We start from the raw sequence: 25,439 nt of genomic DNA, 5'->3' as shown, positions 1-25,439 counted from the left end.
CCGCGTGCGCTAAAAAGTGCCCTTCCCTTCCCCCCTGAGCACCTGCCCCCCAAAATGTCTGTGCACGCCACTGAATGCTGGCTACATTCTCTCCCTCTGTACACCCAGTATGTTTGCATGTACGCATGATTTACATCTGCACCATGTATGCCAATATGATGCATGTACAAATGATCTGCTTGTTTCTTGATTCCATGTTCCAAGTTTTGACCTAAAACTAAAAGTAACATTTTACCCTCAGAAAGAGTTGAAATCCATGTATGAGTGGCCTGATATTACAATTCTTCAAGAAGAACTTCCAAATGATGGCCAGGTCATGGAGATTCCACACATGCTGGCTCAGACTCTCCTCAATGTGGGCAGTGGCCTCTTGAGTGATGGACGCATCTACAGATGTCAGAATCCACACAGAGAGGAACTGCACAAGCTCTGACTGCTTTCAATCAAACAAAAACAAATCAATTGTAAATGGTTAAAAGACTAATGCACCATGTTTTAATGCTTTTTAGTAAGATCCCTGCTCATTTTAGTTCATTATCTTAGTATATATCATAGTAAAATGGCAATCCAAAATAACAGCCCACATTTTAATAATTCTTTATTCTATGTGAGTTGCCTGTGCTTTTTAATAAATGATACCTTTTCACAAGCTGCAAACATAGTGAGTGGGGGGCAGTGCTGGGCCGTTGCCTGCCCCAGCAGATACCTCCATGGGCAGGGTTGCCCTTGGCTCTGTATGACCACCTGAAACAGCTCTTTGGGGGGCTCCAGGTGCTCCCTTCTCCCCAGAGACCCTATGTGGTCCAGCAAGCCTTCATGTGCGGACTGGAGAGGGGCCTGCAGGTCCTGGAAGGCCAGTGAAAGATGAGTCTGCAGGGCTGGGCAGAAACTTGTCACGAGTGCTCGAACCTGGAGACAAAGAAACAGCCATAGCATTTCACAATGTACGTATCTTACCTCAAAAGATATGTCCATGTTTGAGCCCAGTTTGGAGAAGCAGAATGGTGGATTGTACCTGCGTGCATATTAACTAGGGTATATAAGTCAGAAACACACCTGCTGTGGAGGGTAGCTGTGTTGCTGAACAAAGAGCAGTAGGTAAAGCCACTCTCCATCAGCTGCACAGTCACATGGGTATATCTGGGTCAGGGTCAGACCATGCAGCTGGGAGAATTGGACAGGTAATGCCCATTCCAGCAGAGCTTCATGAGATGACCTGAACACAAACGCAAACGTTTCATTTTGGATGCTGTTCACAATTATGAAAATGGTTTTAGATTGTTTGACAAGTCTCTGTAGTTAAAAAGACCTGCTAATGCATCTGTGCTCCACGGTGTTCTTCACAGCTTTTTCCAAGTCATTCAGCAGCTCCCAACCCCCTGGCTTATTCCAATCGGACTCCAGTAGCTGGTTACATTTTCCAACTGAAACACAAACAAACCCATACTAGGCTAGAAAATGTATTTGTGAAATGAAAAGTACAAATCTGTGAATCATATAAAGTCATTTCCAACAATACTCTTACCCTAGCACTCCTACTTACCCAAGCACTCCTTCAAAGACCTCACATTGTTTCCTTCAGAGTTCTTCTTCAAGAACTTGAGTATGAGACTGAGAGCCTTAATGTCTACCCTCAGTTTCAGGCTGCAGATACCCAGTAGCTCACAGAAGCAGACACAGGCAGCCGCCACAAAGGGTGTGTTGAAGTGCTGAAGGCCCAGACCGTAAGCTAGCTCTGCAGCATGGTTTAAGCTGTAAATCATGATATACTGGTTAGATGATTGTACATTGCTATTTGCCCCGAAACAGGTTCAAAATATCCTATCATGGTAACACCTTAGTACATGCAGGGCTCCAAAAGGGGCAGTGCCCATAATAGAGGCAATATCTGTTGCATATAGACACCATACAGAAACAGCTGGTTTCTGAACAATAAAGATGACAAGATTATAGATCATGACAGCTTAAAATGGGCTATCTACTATATCAACATACAGTGGTAAAATAATACAGTGCAGCTGAGTGAAACACAAAACAGGACAAAATGTCACCAGTAAAATAAAGCTGTCCAGTGACAGACTAAGAAGATGAGGAGTTAAATACTCCCCAAACCAATCATAGTAGAGGTACCATACACAGTGCCTATAGAAAGTATTCACCCCACTTGGAAGTTATATAACAGTGAATCATGGTCAATTTAATTTGGCTTTGAGCTGAGCGGTAGGAAAAAACCTGTTCATGTCCAAGTAAAAACAGAACTCTACAAATGAATCTAAATTAATACAAAATATAAAACACATAATCATAGAGTACATCAGTATACACCCCATTCAAGTCAGTATTTTGTGGATACAACTTTGGCAGCAATTACAGCTTTGAGCCTGTGTGGATACAGTTGTATGCAAAACCTTGGGCACCCCTTGAGCAATATTCATATTTTGCTGATTTTGGAAGTTAAAAGAAGTAAATACAACCCCTGCAGCAAAGGAAAAGTTTGGGCACCCTTCCACTTCAAAGTCTCAGAACCAAACATTAACTTGTTAAGCATTTGCAATGAGATTGTAAAGCAGGTCAAGAGTTGCCCTTCGGTATGATCAGCTATAAATACAGTGCATAAGTATTCACCCCCTTGGCTGTTTTTCCCTTTTATTGCTTTTATAAATCAATCTTGGTCAATATAAGTTGGCTTTTTTGACACAAAAATCACAAAAAAGCCCTCTTTAATGTCAAAGTGAAAACAGATTTCTACACAGTAATGTCAATTAAATTAAAATATGTAATGAAAATAAGTGATTGCATAAGTATTCACCCCCTTTAAAGTGACTGACCTAATTCAACAGAGGTCCAGCCAATTGGTGCTAGAAGTCTCACAATTAGTAAAATGGGGATCAGTGTGCAGTGAATGTGTCTCAAGTGATTGTAGTATAGCGACACCTGTGTCTGGAAGGTCCATTCACTGGTCAGTATTCAGTAATCAGTATTCCTGGCTACCATTACACCATGAAGACTAAAGATCACTCTGAGCAACTCAGATGAAAGGTTATTAAAAAGTATAAGCCAGGGGAAGGATACAAAAAAAATGTCCAAGGCACTAAACATCCCCTGAAATTCAGTTAAATCCATCATCAAGAAATGGAAGGAATATGGCACATGTGTAAATATGCCTAGAGCAGGCCATCCTCACAAACTGAGTGAACGTGCATGAAGTGGACCAGTGAGAGAGGCCACCAAGACATCTATGACTACTCTGAAGGAGTTACAAGCTTCAGGAGCTGAGATGGGAGAGACTCTGCATACAACAACTTTGTAGTGGAATGTCAGGCCATTAGGGTGCACTTGACCATTGAGTACTGACTGATGTACGAGGCTGAATATAGTTAATAAAGTTACGTGTGCTGCTGAAGAATGACGTCGTCGTTGCTGTCTGGTTTAACAAAGCTAGTTCACATCATACCATTGTACATGGTGTCAGAAGATGGTGATGATAATGTGAGTAAAACAAAGTGCAATTGGAACTATCAAGAAGACGTTAGAATTTGCCTGCAGTGGTGATTTAGCAAGTTGCTGAGCAAGAGAACTAGCTGCTAGCTCGTTGACTAGTCCTCGTAAGAAAAGGAGAGGGATAACGTTGGAATCATAGGTCAGAATGGACCAGATATTTTCGATACCGCCCCGGCAAGCTTCAATTTCGATGAGCCAAACAGTTTGACGCAATGGCTACGGCGCTTCGTGCGATTAAGGATAGCTTCTGGACTAGCAGAAAAGACTGAGGAGTATCAGGTCAACTCGCTACTATACATTATGGGGGAGAAGAGTGACGACGTTTTGTACACGATGACATTGAGTGACGCTCAGAGAAAGAAATATGAAGATGTGTGCAAAGCCCTGAGTGAGTATTTCAATGGCAAACACAATGCCATTTATGAGAGAGCCAAATTGAATACCAGATATCAACCGCCAGGGGAAACAGTGGAAAGTTTTATCACTGATGTTCACAAGCTTGTGGAGCATTGTCAATATGGCGTTGTGCGTGAAGAAATTATAAGAGATAGGATCGTAGTTGGAATCAGAGATGCCAAACTGTCAGAGAAATTGCAATTAGATCGTAATCTCACATTGGCTAAAACAAGTCAGACAAAATGAAGAAATAAAGAAACAACAGCCTTTGATTAGACAAAAGACTGAAATTAAGAAAGCAAATGTGGATACAATGTCTACACGAAAACCAGGGAAATTTCAGCCAACGACGCCAACACAGAAAAATCACACAGAAAATTGTAAAATATGCGGGAAAAGCCCTCAGCACTCATGGAAACAATGTCCAGCCAGAGAGGCAGACTGTAGAAGATGCAATAGGAAAGGCCATTTTGCGGTGGTGTGTCGATCCAGACAGTGAGTGGAGGCGATTGAAGAAAGTCAGGAAACAGCAAAAGGTGCGTTCATGGGAACAATTCAGTGTCAGAAACCAGACATATGGAAACAGAACATTCAAATTAATGGAGTACTTTTTCATTTCAAGTTAGATACAGGAGCAGTAGTCACCGCCATACCAGAATCCGTGTACTCAAGAGCCAGAGATGGTGAACTGCAAAAAGCACAGCGATTGATATGTGGCCCCAATAACCAACCATTGACAGTACTGGGCACATTTAATGCGTGTCTTAGAAAGGGCAAAAAGGAAACAGAGCAGGAAATATTTGTAGTCCAGGATCTAGTGATGCCACTGCTAGGTCTCCCTGCTATTCAGAGTTTGCCGCTGCTCCAGCAGGTGGCAGCAGTCCAAGCCATGGGAAACAAATTCAAGACCATGTTCCAAAGGTTTTCTTAAGTTAAGGGAAGCTACAAGGTAGCTATAATACTGAGTAAGCGGACGGTGCAATGCCATATGCCCTATCAGCTCCTAGACGTGTAGCATTTCCTCTCATCAGGGGCGGCTCGTCCATAAGGGCGATTGGGGCGACGCACTGCCTATGGGAAAAGGAAGAAAAAGAACAAATAATAATGATAATTCCTGATGTATAAATTCAATTGCACGACTACATGTAAATGTAAATTTCATATTTTTTTTCTGTCGGATTCTACCACTAGACCGTCTGATATGCCTATGTCATTGTCGAATCAGGTAACAGTAATTCAGTCAGCCTAGAGTCGTGATTCAAATGGCCCCGCCCCTTCAGGGCGATCTTGGGCAAAATGAAAATCACCCCAGACCTCTCCCATTGACTCCCATGTTAAATGCATTTTTTTCACAAAACAGAGCTCTCAATGTATTCTCTATGGCTTCCGGGAGGGCTAGCCCCTCCAAGTCTAGTCATAAGTAAGCGACGCAAAAGCCTACGGTAAAAGCCAATGAGAACGTCACACAGCTTCGACAAAGGCATGTCAAGATGGCACCTGTTCAGCACAACAACTCCATCCGCTCTTTGACAGAAACTTCTTTTTAGTCAGCGTAATAATAAAAAAGAAGATAAATTGACCAAAAAAACAATTAGGACTTCCTAGACCAAAAGTATCCATTCAACAGTTTTCTACAAAGGGAGGGAAATTGGAACAAAAGAGAATCGCGGTGGTGAAGTGGCTAACGCGGTCTGTATTTCTATACATTTGAGACGTGTGGATAATGAAAAAGTGGGATCATTTAATGTGGAGCCACATCATGTTTGCTTATGAAGGCTCCTGAATGTAACTTTCTTCCATAGCGTTCCACTTGTATCTTGCTACTCTAGCTATGTAGAAAGAGGGGAGATATTACTGTTGGTTGCTGCCAATAGTGGACAAAAAGGTTTTGCTGTATGAGTAAATCGGATAACTTAATGTACCTACTGAATGGGTCGCCTTAATCATTATCAAAAAAATTGCCCCCCCTGAGATTTTTTTCAGGAGCCGCCACTGCCTCTCATGGATAAAGTGAAGTCAGAGCTCCAGAGAATGGAAACTATGGGCGTCATCCGAAAAATCAAAGAGCCGACCGAGTGGTGTGCAGGAATAGTGGTTGTTCCGAAGCGAAACGGAAACATCAGGATCTGTGTAGATATAACAAGACTCAATGAGAGTGTGCGTCGCGAGAGACACATACTGCCAGCTGTGGATGAAACTCTAGCAAAGGTAGCTGGAGCTGTAGTTTTCTCAAAACTGGATGCCACTTCAGGATTTTGGCAAATACCCTTGCACAAAGACTCTGAGCGCTTAACAACATTCATCACTCCCTTTGGGAGGTATTGTTTCAGGAGACTCCCATTCGGAATCAGCTCGGCAGAATTATGTCGGCAAGTTTTCACCTCATCTGCCCACTCTCACAAAACCCCTAAGACACTTGCTTAAGAATGACTGCACATGGACGTGGGACATTCAACAAAAGACTGCTTTTGAGGCAATTAAGGAAGAGCTGAGTTCACCAACTGTCTTAGCTCAATACAGTTCAAAGAGAGAAACACTTGTCTCAGCAGATGCATCGTCTTATGGCCTGGGAGGAGTGTTAATGCAGAGACAGTCAGATGGAGAATTCAGACCAGTGGTGTACATATCCAGAAGTCAAACTCTCACAGAAGCTCGATATGCACAAATTGAGAAGGAGTGCCTACCTCCTGGGATTAGACTTTACTGTACATACAGACCACAAGCCTCTCATCTCATTGCTAGGAACCCGTCTGCTGGATGATTTACCTCCATGTATTCTCAGATTCAGATTGAGAATGATGAGATTCATGTACAAAATCATTCATGTGCCAGGAAAACAGCTGGTGCTAGCTGACGCGCTGTCACAAGCACCCCTTGGACCTCAAAACAGCACAGAATGTGACAAACTGGAAAGAGAGAGCCAAGTCTACATTGACCACGTCATGGAACATATACCTGCAACAAAAACAACATTGGAACAGATCAAAAAGACAGAGGGTGGCCTGTGCATAGGAAGGCAGTTCCTGAGCTTCTGCTTCCGTATTGGCCATACAGAGCAGACATACATGTGGCTGATGGCATCCTCCTGAAGGGAGAACGAATCCTCATCCCAGCACCGATGCGCAGAGAGAATACACCATGGCCATCAGGGCATGACAAAATGCTTTGCCAGAGCACAACAATCCATGTGGTGGCCAGGGTTATCAAGAGACATCAGAGAGCTGGTGGAAAGATGCAAGATATGCTGCCAATACTCTGCTTACCACACAGAGCCACTGATCACAACACCGTTACCAGCTAGACCATGGCAGAGGATTGCTGCAGACATCTTTCAGTGGTGGAAAGGACACTACCTGGTAGTGATTGATTATTTCTCCAGGTACATTGAAGTAGCCAATCTGCCAACTCTCACAACTGCAACCACAGTGGAGAGACTGAAAGTCATCTTCGCCAGATTTGGCATCCCTGAGGTATTAATGTCGGACAATGGGCCGCAGTTCGCCTCATCTGAGTTCTTAGCATTTGCCCAAGAATATGATTTTGAACATGTCACTAGTAGCCCCAGATACCCGCAGAGCAACGGGGAGGCGGAGAGAGCGGTCAGAACCGTGAAACAGATTCTGAGTAAGAATCAAGATCATCAGAAAGCTCTCTTAGCCTACAGAACCACCCCATTAGCTCATGGAGTCTCCCCTGCAGAACTTCTGATGGGACGAAAATAGAAATCTACAGTGCCAGTCCCACCACAAACTCTCAAGCCGAATTTGCCAAATCTCCAAGCTTTCAGAAGAAAAGAGAAAATTTGAAAGATAATCAAAAGAAAGCGTATGGAGCAAGACACAGAGCAAAAGATTTGCCGATACTTCAAACAGGCCAGAGGGTATGGATCAGGACGGCAAAGACCACTGGAACAGTCCAAGAACCGGCATCGTCTACAAGATCATACAACGTGGAGACGGAGCTGGGAACGCTGAGAAGAAACCGGGCTCAGCTGGCTGTTCTTCCAGAACGTGGCCAGCCGCATGAACAGTGCCGCTGCTAGCCATTTTGGTGCCCTAAGCACAACTCCTTTATGATGGCCCCCCCCCCCCCCCCCCCTCCCGCCCCACGAGAATAAAAAAGTTTGTTTCATCAACCCCAAATGAGGGACACTTTCTTCCAGGTGCCGGTGCGTGCCAACAGCTGACCAACAATAATGGAAATCGAAAGGTTTCATTAGCCATACCATAAACCTATTCATTTCAGTGTCATTTTGGCAAACCACTACTGGCTAGGATGTATTGTTCATTGTTCTGTCTCAACGTCCTATGTAGCTCTGGTTGCAGTTCACTGCCTGGCCACAGTTTTAACATTGTTTTAGATGGGTCGGGGGGGGGGGGCTATTTACCTCTTGTCAATACAGAACCTAAGATAGTAGCTAATGTTATAGTCTCTTCAATTTAACTTCTACAATTATAATGGGTGCCTGTGACACTTCGTATGCACTAGTTCATATTCACACATTTTAACACCAGTTCATCATGTGTAAAGAATGCTGATATAAAGTATGAAAACAACCAGTAGTCAATGTGCAAGCTTTCAATTAAATCGTGATTTAAGATTCTCAATTTGATGTGGGGCAGTCTGTCCTTTAGTCGAGGCATGATGATCTCTCGCTACAAGTCTCACCTGTTCGTGTTGGCGTGACCCATTACTATTATTATTATTTTTGTTGGCATAACAAATGCTAGTGGAGTCAACTGAAGTTGAGAGGTGCTTGTCTCCAGGTCACAGATTACACTAAACTGTCATATTTTCTTTTTTCACGGACACAAAAAAAAGGCTGTGATTGGAATACGGTACTGGAGCTGTCCCTGACGGGACAAAACAAAAATCACTAATAATTCCGGATGACACGGACAATTCGGGACGTTTGGCAGCCCTACTTGCACCTAAGTTATAACATATTTGAGTGTGCTAACATTATCAATAACGTCAGCTAGTTCGAGGTGTATGCATAGGCTAACCAGTTAATTAGCAGCACATTTCCCATATTTAACAATGATTAAACATGGACGTACCTGAAAGTCATGCACGGGTATCATCTCGCATATTTTCTGCCCCTGACTCCTGTTGTCTTTTTGAGGCCATTTTCGAAAAGTTGACCTAGCCACTGAGATAGGAAAGGGCACAACCACGGCGAGCTTGGGGGTTGAGTGTGTATTTGTTTTAGGTTTTTTTTTTGGGGGGGCACTAAGCACACTAAACGCACATGTTGAATGTTTATAAACAAAGTTTAAGCGGGCACCAAAATGTCTGCCATGGAAAGCCCTAGACGAATACGTCCTGCACCGGCTTCTTTAAAAGCTGCTGTATGGCAGCATTTTGGATTTTACGAGATTGAGGGCAAGCTGGACAAGACTTAGGCCCAATCTCAATACTTCCCCTTACCCCTTATCTTCCCCCTTACCCTTGAAATTGCGCGTTCATGTGAGAGCTAGTGGTGTCTCAATACCCAATTTGATCAAGATTAAGGGATAAGATTGAGGGCTATGTACCCCTTATTTTTAAGATGATCTGAGAGCTCACTTGCTCCTCCAAGGGCTATCCCAGAGCACACAGCGAAACCAGTACGGAAATTTTCAAAAAAACATGGCTGCTTGAAGCAAGGAATATTTTACATGAATAACGCTATCTACACAACTTTTTATATGTTTATAATGACTCGGTTTGATCTGAAATATGCTACACGAACGATGCATAGTATTGTAGGTCTTAACTGAAGCTTTCAAACGGTAGTTTTAGGTTACAATTAGCGCGTATACCACCACTCCATTGGCTTATATGGTAGCTTGCCAGCTAGATGCTACATACACTACATGTAAGTATTTTTGGCTTATAATTAATAATTATATAATTATAATTAATTTGGCTTATTAATCCCCCCCACCGTGTGAGGACAACACGGATGCGAGGACGACCCTACTCAAGGTGAGCCCCAGGAAAGCTGCAGGTCCAGACAACATACCCGGGCGTGTGCTCAGAGACTGTGCAGACTCACTCACCGATGTCCTCACAGACATCTACAACACCTCTCTGAACCAAGCCATCATACCAGCAAGTTTCAAAGCTACCACCATCGTACCACTACCCAAGAAGTCACCGGCATCATCACTGAACGACTACAGACCCACTCCCATCATGATGAAATGCTTTGAGAGACTGGTAAAGGCCCACCTAACATCCACCCTCCCCACTAATCTGGATCCATACCAATTTGCCTACCGCCCCAAGCGCTCCACTGATGACGCCATAGCAACAGCACTCCACCTCTGCCTGGCTCATCTGGAGAACAAAAACAGTCACGCACGGATGCTGTTCATTGACTTCAGCTCTGCGTTCAACACCGTCATCCCCCAACATCTGGTGGACAAGCTGAGTACAATAGGCATCAGCACTTCACTGTGCAACTGGCTGCTGGACTTTCTAACAAACACACCGCAGACAGTCAGAGTCGGAAACAACTCCTTAGCGACCACCATCATAAACACGGGGGTGCCGCAAGGATGTGTGCTATCCCCCCTGCTGTTCACGCTGATGACCCACGACTGCTGTGCCAAATCTGAAACGAATCACTTCATCAAATTTGCAGATGACACAACAGTGGTGGGCCTCATCAAAGACAACGATGACTCAGCATACAGAGAGGAGGTACAGCTATTCATCAACTGGTGTGAGAGGAACAATCTGCTTCTCAACGTCAACAACACAAAAGAAATTACTGTGGACTTCAGGAAAAAACAACCAACACACATCCCACTCATCATCAACGGCAGTGCAGTAGAGTCTGTGAAAAGCACAAAGTTCCTGGGAGTGCACATCACGAATAACCTCTCATGGACTACCAACACCACCGTGCTGGTCTTGACTTGAGTATACCTTTCTGGCTGGTGCAGATTGGTTTGCTGTATTATTTGATCAATGAATACGGTTAGTTTGTTATCATCATTTCACAGAGTTCTAAGATGCTAACCGTAGCTTTTACCGACTAGCTTAAAACAAGACTGATCAGATCAGAGTAATGAGGTCTAAACGAGTGCAATCAGTTCGTTGTGCATTTCTACATCAATCCGTGGAAGCCACGACATTTACAGCCACTTAGACAGCATAAATTAAACAAAACTTAGATGTCATTTTAGCAGCTCGGACGTCCGCCTCCACAGTGTGTGAAGCGACATTTCACTGAAGGGGGACGTGACCGAACAGGTTTTTACAAGACTTTTCTGTGATAAACTTACTGTTGATTTGGATAACTAGTGCAGGAAGATGAGCCAATCACAGATAGCAAGGCTGTCCACAACAATGACACGCCGTCTTTGATAGAAGGTACGCATGAGGGTAAAATGAACCATTTATTTCCCGAATGCCGTGCAATTACCCATTCAAAATTGGTATGGACATTTTAAACGTATCCAAATATTGGTATGGACACGTCCATAGTGTCCATACGCAATTTTACGCCCTTGCCACTAACATACTGCTGTCAGGGAACAATTATCGAAAAATAGCACTCCTTTTCCAGTTCATGAAAATGGGAATGGTGGCTCAATCCACTTTTTTCAAAATACAAGACACATACTGTGTTGGCCCTGTCCAACAGTTCTGGGAAAGGAACCGAGGTGACGTTTTAACCCGTCTGCGTTAACAGGACCGTGTTGTTGTCCTAGGTGAGGAAATGTTTTATAACCTAGTTATCCATGATGAAATTGACATGTATTTGGTCTGCTATGAAAGTCAAGAATATTACGCTACATTCAACTCTAATATTTCAATGTCTATTTTTTTCCCTTTTCATTAGGAGATGGCAGAATGGATTCCCCAGGTATGTTGGTAGAGAATGTGGGTTAGAATTTCAGGATGCAGACAGTTCAAAATGTACATCTGTACTCTTCATTCTACAGGCCACTGTGCACAGTACTGCACATACACAACTATTGAGTAGGAATCAAGGGACATTGTGCATATAGTGACTGTGGACAAGCGGGAAACAAACAGAAATTCGGTCATCATGGAGAAGGAGTGCTTCATAAGGACCATGGATGTACTACTCCAGGAGATTCCTGTAAAAGAAGTGGTCACTGATGCCCACCCTCAAATGACTGCATTGCTTAGTAAGGAAAAATCGAATTATTTAGATTTCTGATTTTGTTTTTGGTTGTAGTGTGATTGTAAAGCTTTACTGTTTGTTACAGATCCAGAGCGTGGCAAATATAAGGCTTGGGGACTACAACATTCTCTGGACATCTGGCATGCTGCAAAGAATTTGGGGAAAAAGCTACGACGGGTATGCCATTTACCCAATCCATTTCACACTCTCAAATAAGATGAATTGTAATCTCAATGTTCTTCAAAGGTTTGGATTTTCACATGAGTACACCGTCATTCTGAGCAAGAATAATAACCTTTCACAGCTGCACAGAGGCAGTGCCTGTTTAACACTCTTGTATCTTGAAATCAGGCTGGCATAGTGAAGGACCAGACTGCTATCATGCCTTGGGTAAAAGACATCGTGAACCACTTTTGGTTTTGCTGCAACAAAGCAAAAACCGAGGAAGAGTTCAAGGTTGGGATGGAATGTAGCCGTAGGCCAAAACAATAATGCTGTTTTATTTTGTTTGACATGCTGAAAATTAAGGTTTCTGACTGTTTTCCAGTACGATATACTATGTGTATATATTGAATATATAATGTTCTGTTTTGCATCATGTCCGCAATCAACACATGTGGGCAAATGGTTGCTGTGATCATGATCCCTTGGATGAAAGTAGCCAAGTAAAGCCATGGATGAAACAAGGTAAACAAAAACATTATGCTCGGGTGGTTTCTGTTACTGTGAATTAACTCTAATGATTTGATAATTTGATGTGAACTCTCACAATGATGTGATTACAGATACAGCAGCTCACCAGGCACTTACTGCAATCATTATGGAAAAGCGCTTGTTGGGGAACGCGAGAAAGTTCTTCAATTTCAGGTATGCCCCTTTTAATGCAAATGCTAGTATTTGTCATTCATTTGCACATACACACAAGCATCATATTTATAAACTTTTATGTCTGTCTTGTAGAACCATTACATTTACAATAATTGGATGATGTACAGCGTAAAGTATTGTATAACTCTGTGTGCAAATTAGCTGCGTAGGACTGACTGCGAGGCACATTAGAATTGAAATCGAAATGAAGGCTCATCGGATACTTTTCATGGAGTAGCATCTAGTGGTGAGAAGTGTGTCACTGAATGGACCTTTCGGGTTACATATGTGTTTTTCAGGTCAACTTCAGATTTGGAGAATTTCCAAAATCACATACTGATGTATACAGGAAAGCGGTTTTCCTACCGCCCTCCTGTTTACAAAACCCGGACATTGCTAGCAGCGATCGACTATAATTACCACAACCTCCGCATTCCGGCACGTGGCAGGGATGGACAGCGAATGTAAGCTTTGTTATAACAGTAGTGTACCACCACCAATAATAATTCATTAGTTCTTACCTAAACAGTTGTTGAATTGTGCTATTACTTTACTAGGTACAGGCGGTACTTCAACAAGAAGTCCAAGCACTGGAATGTTTATGTGTTAAAGGAATGCAAAGGCTACCACTACATTCCAGACCTGCAGAAGGCCATCCTTGCAGAGAGGCTGGGAAGTGGAAAGGGTCTTCCCAGAATATAGGGTCTAAGGCCTGATGATCCCAGGCGCTTGAGTTTGGTGGCCGCAACACAGCCTCCATCCACATCTGAACTTGACGCGGCCCATGTACCACGGGGAGAGGGTGGTGCTCAAAGCGAATTCTAAAGCATTCCATTCTTTGCATGTAAGGCCTGATGATCCCAGGCGCTTGGGTTTGGTGGCCGCAACACAGCCTCCATCCACATCTGAACTTGACGCGGCCCATGTACCACGGGGAGAGGGTGGTGCCCAAAGCGAATTCTAAAGCATTCCATTCTTTGCATGTATGTAAATAATTTGCAAATAATTCAAGAGTCGTAAAAAGAAATATTTTAATGTATATGTAAATAAAAAACAATGAACATCAAACATCAAACTGTACATGTTTTGAACATAAATAACAAAACTATTCATATTTTGGGACATATTTACATCAACCGGCGGACCCTGAAGCCAACATAGGTACCCAAGGGGTCAGGAAATAAGGTCCTAATCTTCCAAACACAGCAGCTTGGTATGACTACCCTATTTCCTTCCCCCAAGCGACCATGCTGCCACAGTACAAATTGGCGGTATGCCGCATGTCTGAACTGTCTGTTCCCAGCCCCTGGTTCCTGTGCATCATCGATAGCAAACACATCGTTCCAAGCAGCCCGTGCTAGCCGTAAAACGCCCATGTCAAGAACATAATACTGCATCATTGCCATGGTGCTTACACAGTTCTCAGGGGTCTGGCCGCAGCAGATCCTTTCTTGGTCTGTGTTCAGGTCGCTACAATTACTGCAGGTGCACCAATGAAGTCTCGGATTTGGCACATGTGTTTGGGAAGACAAAAAGGCCAAAATGTCGAACATCATGCCTGGTTGCCTGGACAGCATGGTGTCCACTAGCTCAATCCTCTGTTGGTCCGTTAGGGAACAAACCCTTGTCTAAAACACAAGTCTTGTTTTGTTATTGTTTTACTTTTGGCAACTGATAAATATTTCCATGGAGAATTGTTGACAAATAATCAAACCTGTGCTTCAGCTATTCTCCTGTCCTGTAGCTCCTGTATCCTTATCTGGTCATCTGGGTCGATGTCTCTGGCCCCGGCTCTGCCTCTTCTTCTGCCTCTAGTGTCATTCTTTTGGTTGAATTAGCATTCATCTCCGATATCACAATGAATAAAACTATGCAGTCATATTTCTGTAAAATCTTTGAATATTCTTACCTTGGTTGACATAATTCGCTGTTTTCTGATCACGTCTTCACTGACTTGTACGGCATACAAGTAAATGCAACGCGAATTCGAACATGCACCTATCGTAAATGTGTTTTTACGACACTGGAGTAAATGTTAAATACTAGTGAAAACCTTTAGGGGGAGCTCTAAGGGAAACCTGCATATTGGGGCTTTAAGCAGTGACAGTCCCGCACTTCTTTGTCTTTCTATGTCGTTTTTTATGTCTTGAAATTTTTTTTTAGTATTTATTGTTACACCAGGTTGTATTGCTCTTAGCTTGATTGTTCTCTCCCTTGTACGTCGCTTTGGACAAAAACGTCTGCTAAATGACTAAATGTAATGTAAATGTAAATGTAATGTGTATGAAAGAGAGGGACTGAGAGTGTGTGTGTGTGCGTGTCTGTTTTTGTGTGTGTGTGTGTGTGTGTGTGCATGAGGGCGGGAGCTTGTGTGCTCAAGTGCGCTGTGTCGGTGCGAGCCAGAAAGAATGTGTGTGTGTGTTCCTTTGTTCCGCCAGTATGTGTGTACATGTTTATGAACATACATGTGAGATGAACAAAGAGCAAGCCTATGTGAAGCGCCAAGTTGAAGTGTTCCCTTTGTGTGTGTGGCTGTGTCAAGGCCAATGTATGTGTAATCTGTGTGATTACTACGCTAAGTTAGAAGAAGAACATGGTTCCCTATCGCAGTGGACTGCGATGTGACAACTGGGACATGACTCTGTTATGGACCTATCGAATCACTATATATTCACACCGGAAGGCCGAATTGTGACGAATCACCGTCCTGAGCCCGCCCCCTCAGGTACCCTTAATAGGGGGTGATGCCGTCGCTCTGTCTCTGAAGACTTTTCGCTCTTGAAGTAGAGACCTCGATACGTCACTTCTATACGCTCAGCGTTGTTTTCCCTTGTGTGCTATTCACTCGGTTGAGTTGGTGAGTTGTCGGATTTAATTCCCTTACTAGCTCTGAGTGCTGCAAGGATAATTTCAACGCCTAAGTAAAGTAACTGTCTTGACTGGTTACCACGTTTGTCTTTGACAAGCCAGTTAGCCATTACTATTCAACGTGCTACGTTGTGATAGTTTTCTTTACTGACTGTTGTTTCATTTCAGAGGATGTCCAGGCAGTGGCTACGTCCTGGCCTGCGATGTCTGTGCTAACCTCCTCTCGTTACAGACACGTCGAGACTGGCGTGCCCTGACTTCAGCATGGCTGGTGAGAGTTACCGAGTTAGCTCATTAGCTAGCTAGGCTGCTACTTCCCTGCTAACTGAGTTGATGCCTGACGGCCGTCAACTTTTGTAAGGTAAACGAGCGATGTCTTACAACCTTCTCCGGTTAGTGCCGCAAGTTAAGGCTTCTAGACTTAAAGTTCGAGTTAGCTACCTAGCTTGTTAGGTGTTAGCTTGCTAGCAGGCTAGTCTACTGGCTTCCCTGCAACTAGCTTGTTCCCGTTGGGGAAGCAGGCATGAAAACGGGTCAGGGGTGAAAAAGGTGAGGAGGATATTACCCCTCTAGGGGGGTCCGGGGGCGTGCTCCCCCGTAAGTAAAATTTTAATATTCCATATTTTAAAGCGTCAATCTAATGCAGTTTGAGATGCTTTTTTTTCAACCTGGGGAGAGCTAGAGAAACTTAGCTTCATTCATGAGTCAAAAATGATTTTGGCCTCCTTACTTAGTATTATGCAAGCCATTTCATGCCAGCCTGTCACTGGGTCTATCATTTACAGTATATGAGGCACAATGTGGTAAGGGCACCACAAATGGCTTAATGCATAGCCCCCACAAGAGATGCCGTAACTTAACTTGTCTACTCTTCCATCCATGATTGACAGCCAATACAATGTTATGTAATTCAGATTTCAATACATTGTATTGGCAAGGCCCTTCGCGTTAATCAGCGGCGAAAAAAAACAATACAATCATATATTCTTTAGAAGTACTAAATGATGCAAAATGCAAGGATCTCTTTTCATGTATAGAATTCTTGTCAAGAAAATATGATTCTATTGTTTGTTTCGCCGCTGATTTATTATGTTGAATAACTGGATATATATATATATATATATATATATATATTTAAAATATGTCAAGCTCCTATTAAAGTATCCATCAATCTACTTCCAGTGGCACTTGCTCTTGACTGCTTTGCCTCATAGCTTGGCGACTTGGCCTTTTTGAGCAGAGCTCACCTTTCTTGTCACCAAAGTGCTTGTCATGTCAGTGCTCAGGGTTGCTCTGTATTGGGTCTTGTTTATGGTAACGAGACTGAACATCGTCATCTGACGTCATGATTTGTTTTATACCTGCAAGGCTTGTAGGTTGACTGGCTGCAATAGTAGGAATTATTTGCTACGTTAACAGTCTGTAGTCAAACACCTTTGCAATGGTCGCCTTGCCCCAAAAGAGCGATTCAAAGTTAGAACAGGGAGTCTCCGTGGCGTTTGAGTTAATGTAGCTAAATGAGCTTACTCAGTTATTCAGTACATCAGTTATTCACACCGTAGCCGTCTCGTTACCAGGCTAATCACATCATATGCTTGCTAACTTTTTTATACAAATGTATCTGGAGGTTATACCACTTGAAATTAATCATCTGGTTAAGTTACGAACACATGTTTTAACGTTTTATATGCTTACATTAAGGTCACAAAAAAAAAATGCGTCCAGCAGGGATTCCAAAATTGTCCAGGATTTTGCCTCGTCAGATATAAGTGTTTCTCTGGGTCTTTCACAAATTAGTTATTACGTCTTTAAGACTTACGTTCCACCTTCTTGCGCGAGCTCTGACTGTAGACAGAATTGTCATTGGTCAAACTTTCCCAGTGTTGACAGATAGAATTCATTATCCTCCAAATACGATAATTTTGAGCCTCATATATGATACGCCATTTACAATCTGGCAACACTGCCGCCTGCCGCCACTGAATATGACCCCCCCCCACAAAAACAAAAACTCATCGAATCTACACGATTCACGTTGGTCACCTATTTTGTTTTCAAAACGGCGAATTTCGCTGAAAGGTGAGTGATTCTCATGCCTGTAACAAACTCGTACTGTACTCCTGCCGCCAGCGTGAGTGACGAGTTAATACTTTGTTCTTCAGAATGTTCGTGCTAGCTGCCTAGCTTGTTAGCTCTTGCCCTTGACTACACTGCTAGCTAGCTAGCTTACCGTCAACGGCTGTCACCATTGGTGAGCTCCGAACTAGTTCTGTACTAATGTTTTCTCTCATTCCAGTGCTGAATGCCCCGCACGCTTGGACAGCAGGGATGCTAGACAGATGATGCACTCTGAGCAGTGCTCGCCGTCAGCAGCAGCGAGGAGACGAGACAGCTGATGCACTCTCACATGTAGCTTTCATGTTGAGCGCAGCGTGTAAGTTATGTTTCATAAGCACAGCACTGCATGTCACACATTGCCTCTGTAGGAAAAGCAATAAAGTCATGCATGTTTAAATTCCCCTTCAACACATCCACCACACAACACAACAATCAGCCATGGTTAGCGGATTTAATCAGAATGTCAGTGCAACCTCCGTGGGAGCTCCCTCTGGGCAGAGATCTCCTCTCGCAGGCTCACGGGATGGTCTGGCACCTCAAGCCAGAGCTGTGGCAGCTCAGGGCCTGGCACCTGAAAGGAACAGGCTCTTAGCTTCAGGCCTGGGTTCCTGCAGAGTGTATTGCAGGCGAGTGATCTGTGATCCTCTGTGGCCTGTGAATATGCTACATTATGTGTTCATCTCCCTTTATGTATTAAAGGTGGCTGGCACAGTTGGGGTGTAAGTTTCATAAGCAAGGGATCGGTGATCCCGTTCACCTTAAGTTGGAATCATACCCCATGTAGTGCACACTACCGCCCGCCATGTGAACCTCTCAGAGGGCAAGGTGAATAAGGATTGGCGTGTGTGTATGTGTATTGGCCAGCACTGTTACACGCGTGAATGGACTCGGTCCCAGTCCACTGCGATAGGGAACATCTCGGTTACGTATATAACCTCGGTTCCCTGAGTAGGGACCAGATGTGACAAGCGTTGCGTGTACAGTGTGTTTGTTTTCTGGTAGGCTCCATGCTCAGAGTCTTCAGAGACAGAGCGACGGCATCACCCCCTATTAAGGGTACCTGAGGGGGCGGGCTCAGGACGGTGATTCGTCGCAATTCACCTTCCGCCGTGAATATATAGTGCTTCGATTGGTCCATAACAGAGTCATGTCCCAGTTGTCACATCTGGTCCCTACCAGCCAACTACCAACTAACCATGAATATATATCCCAACAGTTATGCTTAGCCAGATAGTGAGTATGCCAGGGAAGTTGTAAATGCCCAGTTGGTATATCGAAGCTTCCAGTCCTTTAGGGAAAGGGGTGTTCGATGTTTTGATGAACCAGGCTGAAGAGAGTTTGTAGATAAAGTAGTTTGTAGCTCTGATGTCGTTGTTGCTGTGCAGTGTAGATCGGAGGAAACCGTCGCTCCTTTTGTTCAGTTTGTAGAGTTCGGGGTCGTCTTCGCGATGAATTGCTTTAGCTAGCAGGCTTTCTGTTGTAGCAGTTCACACTAAACTTGCTTACTCTCGGCTAGCGGTGCATTCCTGGCAAGCGAGAAATCTTAGAGTTTGTTGCATTGTTTGTTACACCGCTCCAACTCTGACATGTCCATCCTGATCCTGTGCAGTGCTTGAGTAGAAAAGTCTTTTTTTCTCCTCATTTTTTCATTCTTTTTTTTCCCATTTAAAATAATGGGGAAACAGTTGGTGATCCTTCAGGTTTTCTGACATCCAGCAACATCAAGTGTGCCTGCTGTAGATTCCCCATGCCAGCATTACGCAGCCACACTAATGTTAACAGCTTACACTGCACCAAACACCTTAACCGACTTCATGGATATGCATCTGCTGTGCTTTTAAGAAAATCAAGAAACCACCCACACTGGATTATTTACAGTCACATTGATAAATTACAATGCCGTGCGAATGTCACAAAATGTTTGCACAGGTATCTGTATGTGTGTGGGTGGTGAGGGTGGCTCACTGATTTCAGTCACTGACACTTATTTTAATCATTTTAACTTGATAAAATGTGATATAATGTAATCAGCAATGTTATATCACATACAATTGTTTCATTACAACGTCAGTTTACTCAAGCAGACTATGCTTTGTTGCAATCTGTCTAGCTAATCAAAACATTCCATTGCTATGCTTAGTTCAGAACCTGAGTTTAGCAGTTTACTATGACTGTGCCTAGAGTTAACTGAGATAATAGTTATTTCAAAGGAATTGTTAGTGTTTCTTTAAAGAGCAATAACATTATATAAATAAAGTGGATACAATTCCAACTTGGAAAGGTCACTAAAATCCCTCATATGACTCCTGCAGGAAGGTTTGTTTGAAGGAATGTGTCATTTGTACAGGGGTGCCCAAACTTTTGCATACAACTGTAGGTCTCTATCAGCTTTGCACATCAGGACACTGCAATATTTCCCCATTATTCTTAGCAAAACGGCTCAAGCTCTGTCAGGTTACATAGGGTTAATAGGTGAACAGTCCTTTTCAAGTCAAGCCACAAATTGAATGGTGCTCTGTCTCTGCCTCTCCAGAACATTGACATTGTTGTTTTTAAACCATTTGTGAGTACATTTGGCTGTATACCAGATTAAAATGATTGGTTCCCTAAGCTAGAGATAGCAAGGATAGTGCATAGCTCGGTTAACTGGAGTCAGACCCAGCATGTTTTACACACCTCTCACAGAGGTTCAAGCTCTGTATTATCCAGTTGAATAGGCTACAGTTGGGTGGGGATACAAAAACCCATTTCTTTGTTGGTTTTACCTGATACATTAATGGAATTGATACGTGAAAGAGGGAGACACCCATTATATCTGTCAGAGTTGCTGTGTGCGCTACTAACTTATACACCTTCCAGCCTCATGCCTACAGCCAAATCACAGCTGAGGGGATGTCCTTTACCAACCCAACTCTCACTCCTGTTTTATTACTGAATTTAAAGACACAAGGTGTCGCATTTCATCCCTAGGCTGCAAATCAGTTCACTATTTTTCACTATGGGTCTACTCCAACCGATCAGTTTTGAAAGACTGGCTTTTTCTAATACCTACATTACACTGACCAATCACTGCACTGTTTGACACTATTTGACATGGTTGAAAATGGCAAATGACTCACAGTAGTTTGTCATCTTTGAAGTTTGCCAGATGCTGGACTAGAAAGGTTCCATAGGCGAAAGAGGGCCTTCCGTGCCTCAGGTGATGCAAGAAGTCCAGGTTTTCCAGGAGGGCATATTTGTTTACAAGATATGGGGTGGAGAAATGAGGCAGCTCTTCAGATATATCTGTTAAGAGAGTAGGTGATTAAATCATTAACAAATGATAAAGATAACATTTTTGGGGAAGTCTGTGAAACCCACCTGTAACGCCCAGTGTATTGGCTGATTGCCACCAAAAGAGTCTGGAGGAATCCAACGGATTTAGAGACTGAAAAAAGGCAAGGTTGGGAACTTTTAAATCTCACCACTTACAGGTGCCTGAACAATTGTAAATACTTATTTCAATAAAATTATAAAGACACATGACATTGCATGCATAATCAATACACCCCTTACAACATACCTGCATGAGATGGTAAACTGATATATCTGATGATCCCATGCCAAATGGCCCACTGGGTGGGAAGACTGCAAACTTGAGTTTGGGATACGTGCTCAGGGCCATCTTGAGGAGCTGGGGGTCAGCTCGCCACGGGCAGTCACCCACTTGGAGTACGTGTTGAGAAACCTGAGGAGAGCAGATTGCAATTGCAAAAATCTGAATGACAGAAGAGTTATTTTCTCAAAATTTGACTAAATGTGGGTTGGCATGGAGTGCATTTTAAACATTCTCAACCAATCCAATCTTTTTCAAGGATGAGCTAAAACTAGGTGGTGCAGATTCCAACAAAAGAGCCAAGGTAAGCATGTTATTTAATAGGAGGTTTTCAGAGGTTCTGATACAATTCCAAATACAGCCGCGGAAAAAATTAAGAGACCACTTCAAAATTATCAGTTTCTCTGGTTTTACTATTTATTGGTATGTGTTAAAGTAAAATGTACATTTTAGTTTTATTCTATAACCTACTGGCAACATTCCTACCAAATTTCAAATAAAAATATTGTCATTTAGATCATTTATTTGCAGAAAAATGACAATTGGTCAAAATAGCAAAAAAGATGCAGTGTCTTCAGATCTCGAATAATGCAAAGAAAACAAGCTCATATTCATTTTTAAACTACACAATACTAATGCTTTAACTTAGGAAGAGTTCAGAAATCAATATTTGGTGGAATAACCTTGATTTAAAATCACAACTTTCATGTGTCTTGGCATGCTCTCCACCAGTCTTTCACATTGCCGTTGGGTGACTTTATGCTACTCCTGGCGCAAGAATTCAAGCAGCTCGGCTTCTTTTCATGGCTTGTGGTTTGTAAAAGACCATAAGGATTGAACCAAAGCCGACTGGAGGGTCTCCTAGTTCGTCTTCTCTGATGAGTCCAATTTCACAGTAGGTGCAAGTATCTGTGGCTTGTAGGCCTCTCCAGGTCTCCGTCTAACCATCAGACGACCATGTGTTTGGCAAAGCTGAAAATTGGACTCATCAGAGAAGACGAACTAGGAGACCCTCCAGTCCGCTTTGGTTCAATCCTTATGGTCTTTTACAAACCTCAGCCAGGCAAAGTACAACGTTGTCCCGGAAGAAAAACTTGCTTCCTTTTGCTCTGACAATGTTCCCCAACTCTGAGAAGTGTTTTTTCCAGCAGGGCAATGCTCCATGCCACACAGCCAGGCCAGTAAAGGTGTGGATGGAGTATCACCAGATCAGGACCCTGTCATGGCCAGCCCAATTTCGAGACCTGAATCCCATAAAAAAAACTCTGAAATGTTATCAAGAGGAAGCTGGATGGTCACAAGCCATGAAAAGAAGCCGAGCTGCTTGAATTCTTGCGCCAGGAGTAGCATAAAGTCACCCAACGGCAATGTGAAAGACTGGTGGAGAGCATGCCAAGACACATGAAAGTTGTGATTTTAAATCAAGGTTATTCCACCAAATATTGATTTCTGAACTCTTCCTAAGTTAAAGCATTAGTATTGTGTAGTTTAAAAATGAATATGAGCTTGTTTTCTTTGCATTATTCGAGATCTGAAGACACTGCATCTTTTTTGCTATTTTGACCAATTGTCATTTTTCTGCAAATAAATGATCTAAACGACAATATTTTTATTTGAAATTTGGTAGGAATGTTGCCAGTAGGTTATAGAATAAAACTAAAATGTACATTTTACTTTAACACATACCAATAAATAGTAAAACCAGAGAAACTGATAATTTTGAAGTGGTCTCTTAATTTTTTCCGCGGCTGTATGTTCACAGACTATACTCATGAAGTATAAAAGTAATTTCTGACCACACAAGACTTACGTAGGCAGGCTTAACTCAAAAGATAAGGAGTTAAAAGCTTCAGCAGCTATGTTTGGAAAGACTATGCATACAACTACTTTTGCCCGGATTCTTCACCAATCAATGCTTTATGGAAGAGAGCCACGGTTGAAAAAAAATATGGACCAAATATCGACTAGAGTTCGCCAAAAGGCATGTGGGAGACTCCATGGTCAAGTAGATGAGACCAAAGTGGAGCTTTTTTTCAAAAGTAGCTCTCTTCCATAAAGCTTTGATTGGTGAAGAACCCGGGCAAAAGTTGTTGTATGCAGAGTCTCTCCCATCTCAGCTGCTGAAGCTTGTAACTCCTTCAGAGTAGTCATAGGTGTCTTGGTGGCCTCTCTCACTAGTCTCCCCCTTGCACGGTCACTCAGTTTGTGAAGATTGCCTGCTCTTGGCAGATTTACACTTTCTTGATGATGGATTTAACAGAATTCCAGGGGATGTTTAGTGCCTTTTCTTTGAGTTGCTCAGATTGGTCTTTAGTCTTTATGGTGTAACGGTAGCCAGGAATACTGATTACTGAATGCTGACCAGTGAATGGACCTTCCAGACACAGGTGTCGCTATACTTCAATTACTTGAAACACATGCACTGCACACTGATCCCCATTTCACTAATTGTGAGACTTCTAGCACCAATTGGCTAGACCTCGGTTGAATTAGGTCAGTTACTTTAGAGAGGGTGAATACTTATGCAATCACTTATTTACATTACATATTTTAATTAAATTGACATAACTGTGTAGAAATCTGTTTCACTTTGACATTAAAGAGGGTTTTTTTTGTGAATTTTTGTGTCAAAAAAGCCAACTTATATTGACCAAGATTGATTTATAAAAGCAATAAGAGGGAAAAACATCAAAGGGGGTGAATACTTATGCAAGACACTGTATATAATATGTAACTTATTAAAGTATTGTGTTCCATCGTGTATGCACAGATGATAATCCTGCACCCTGCTACTGCTCTGCTCTGATATACATTTTACATTTTGCACTCTACTACTGCTTCAAAAGTGCTCAGGAATGGTTCGGAAGTCACTCCAACAGTAAAGAACACGCCATAGACAACATCCATACAGGACAATATGGACCAGCCAATACCTCTTTAATGCTTAGAATGACAACAATAACAAAAAGCTAACCCACAAATAACACCAACACCAGAAAGACAGAAGAGGCCCCACCTGGTCTATGCCGCCAGGGGCAAACATAATTGTTGACAGAGCCAGAAGGCTGTGACCCTCCAGAAGCATGCTGCTCACACTGCCCTGGCTGCCGGGGATGAGGACACGGGCACTAGTCAGGCTGCCCTGGAAGACTCTCCCTGGTTCTGCAGGATTACAACAACATGACATTCAATTAGCCCAAAGCTCACAGTGGAATGCTTCAAGTTGAAACCTCTCCTGGTTCAATTAAGTCAGTTTTTTTGTCATTGTGGAATATCTTGCAGGGCCAAATACAGTAAATGACCACTCTTCTGACTCATTGAGATGAATCTCATTCCTTTTTGATGTGCGATTGTGTTTCAGGTCTGCACCTAGCTGTCTGAAATCCACTGCCCAGTTGATGTGTATGCGCTATCTTGACAGCAGATAGCCAAGAGAACTGAAACAAAAAGCTAAAAATCTCCAATTGCTGTTTGAACGATGCTCATTAAACTCAGTAACAAAGAAGCAGTAACAGTAACAACCTTTGTATTAATTTAAATTAAAAAACTAAAGCTAATGTGGATTAGCAAACACGAACATTAATAGTAAAACAATTGTAGTGATATGGTGTCCCTCTTATAACTATGATAGCTGGTTAGAAAATGTATTGTGAATAACTTTTACGAATAACGTTTGTTAATAAAGCTTTTATGCAGACTATTTTGTGGTTTACCCATGGAAGGAAATCTCATTCTACCCTTTCGGGGATGAGGACATGAGTGTTTCTCAAGAGCAATTCCTGAGGGGTACACCCAAAGCTACTTTTGCCAATGATGAAATATATTGAGAGAACATTAAAGTGGCATTATGTATCCACTTCCCCCACCCACATTTTTCCTACTGGTCGGGGATCAAACCGGCCACCCTCCGGTAACTAGCCCGAAACCCTAACCAGTAGGCCACGGCTG

The 25,439-nt window shown here is 42.8% G+C and overlaps 1 protein-coding gene across 2 annotated transcripts in view; it reads right to left on the bottom strand.

Annotated features, from left to right (window-relative positions):
- The window catches only part of spg11 (SPG11 vesicle trafficking associated, spatacsin), a gene marked incomplete at its 3' end in the record, with an annotated part of 74,935 nt that overhangs the window by 18,162 nt on the left and 31,334 nt on the right, over positions 1-25,439 (bottom strand). For both annotated transcript variants that reach the window (XM_080841848.1, XM_080841847.1), the window contains 9 exons: positions 24,508-24,653; positions 21,459-21,623; positions 21,257-21,323; positions 21,016-21,181; positions 1,544-1,752; positions 1,310-1,424; positions 1,057-1,216; positions 640-909; positions 236-433 (listed from right to left, as the gene is read on the bottom strand). In XM_080841848.1, coding sequence (XP_080697974.1) covers positions 236-433; positions 640-909; positions 1,057-1,216; positions 1,310-1,424; positions 1,544-1,752; positions 21,016-21,181; positions 21,257-21,323; positions 21,459-21,623; positions 24,508-24,653 — 1,496 coding nt within the window. The remainder of the gene's footprint in view (positions 1-235; positions 434-639; positions 910-1,056; positions 1,217-1,309; positions 1,425-1,543; positions 1,753-21,015; positions 21,182-21,256; positions 21,324-21,458; positions 21,624-24,507; positions 24,654-25,439) is intronic.

The sequence above is a fragment of the Sprattus sprattus genome (assembly GCF_963457725.1).
Source record: "Sprattus sprattus genome assembly, chromosome: 7".
NCBI classification, from domain to species: domain Eukaryota; kingdom Metazoa; phylum Chordata; class Actinopteri; order Clupeiformes; family Clupeidae; genus Sprattus; species Sprattus sprattus.
Note: the sequence above shows the minus strand (reverse complement) of the source record. Positions and strands in the feature narration are given on the sequence as shown.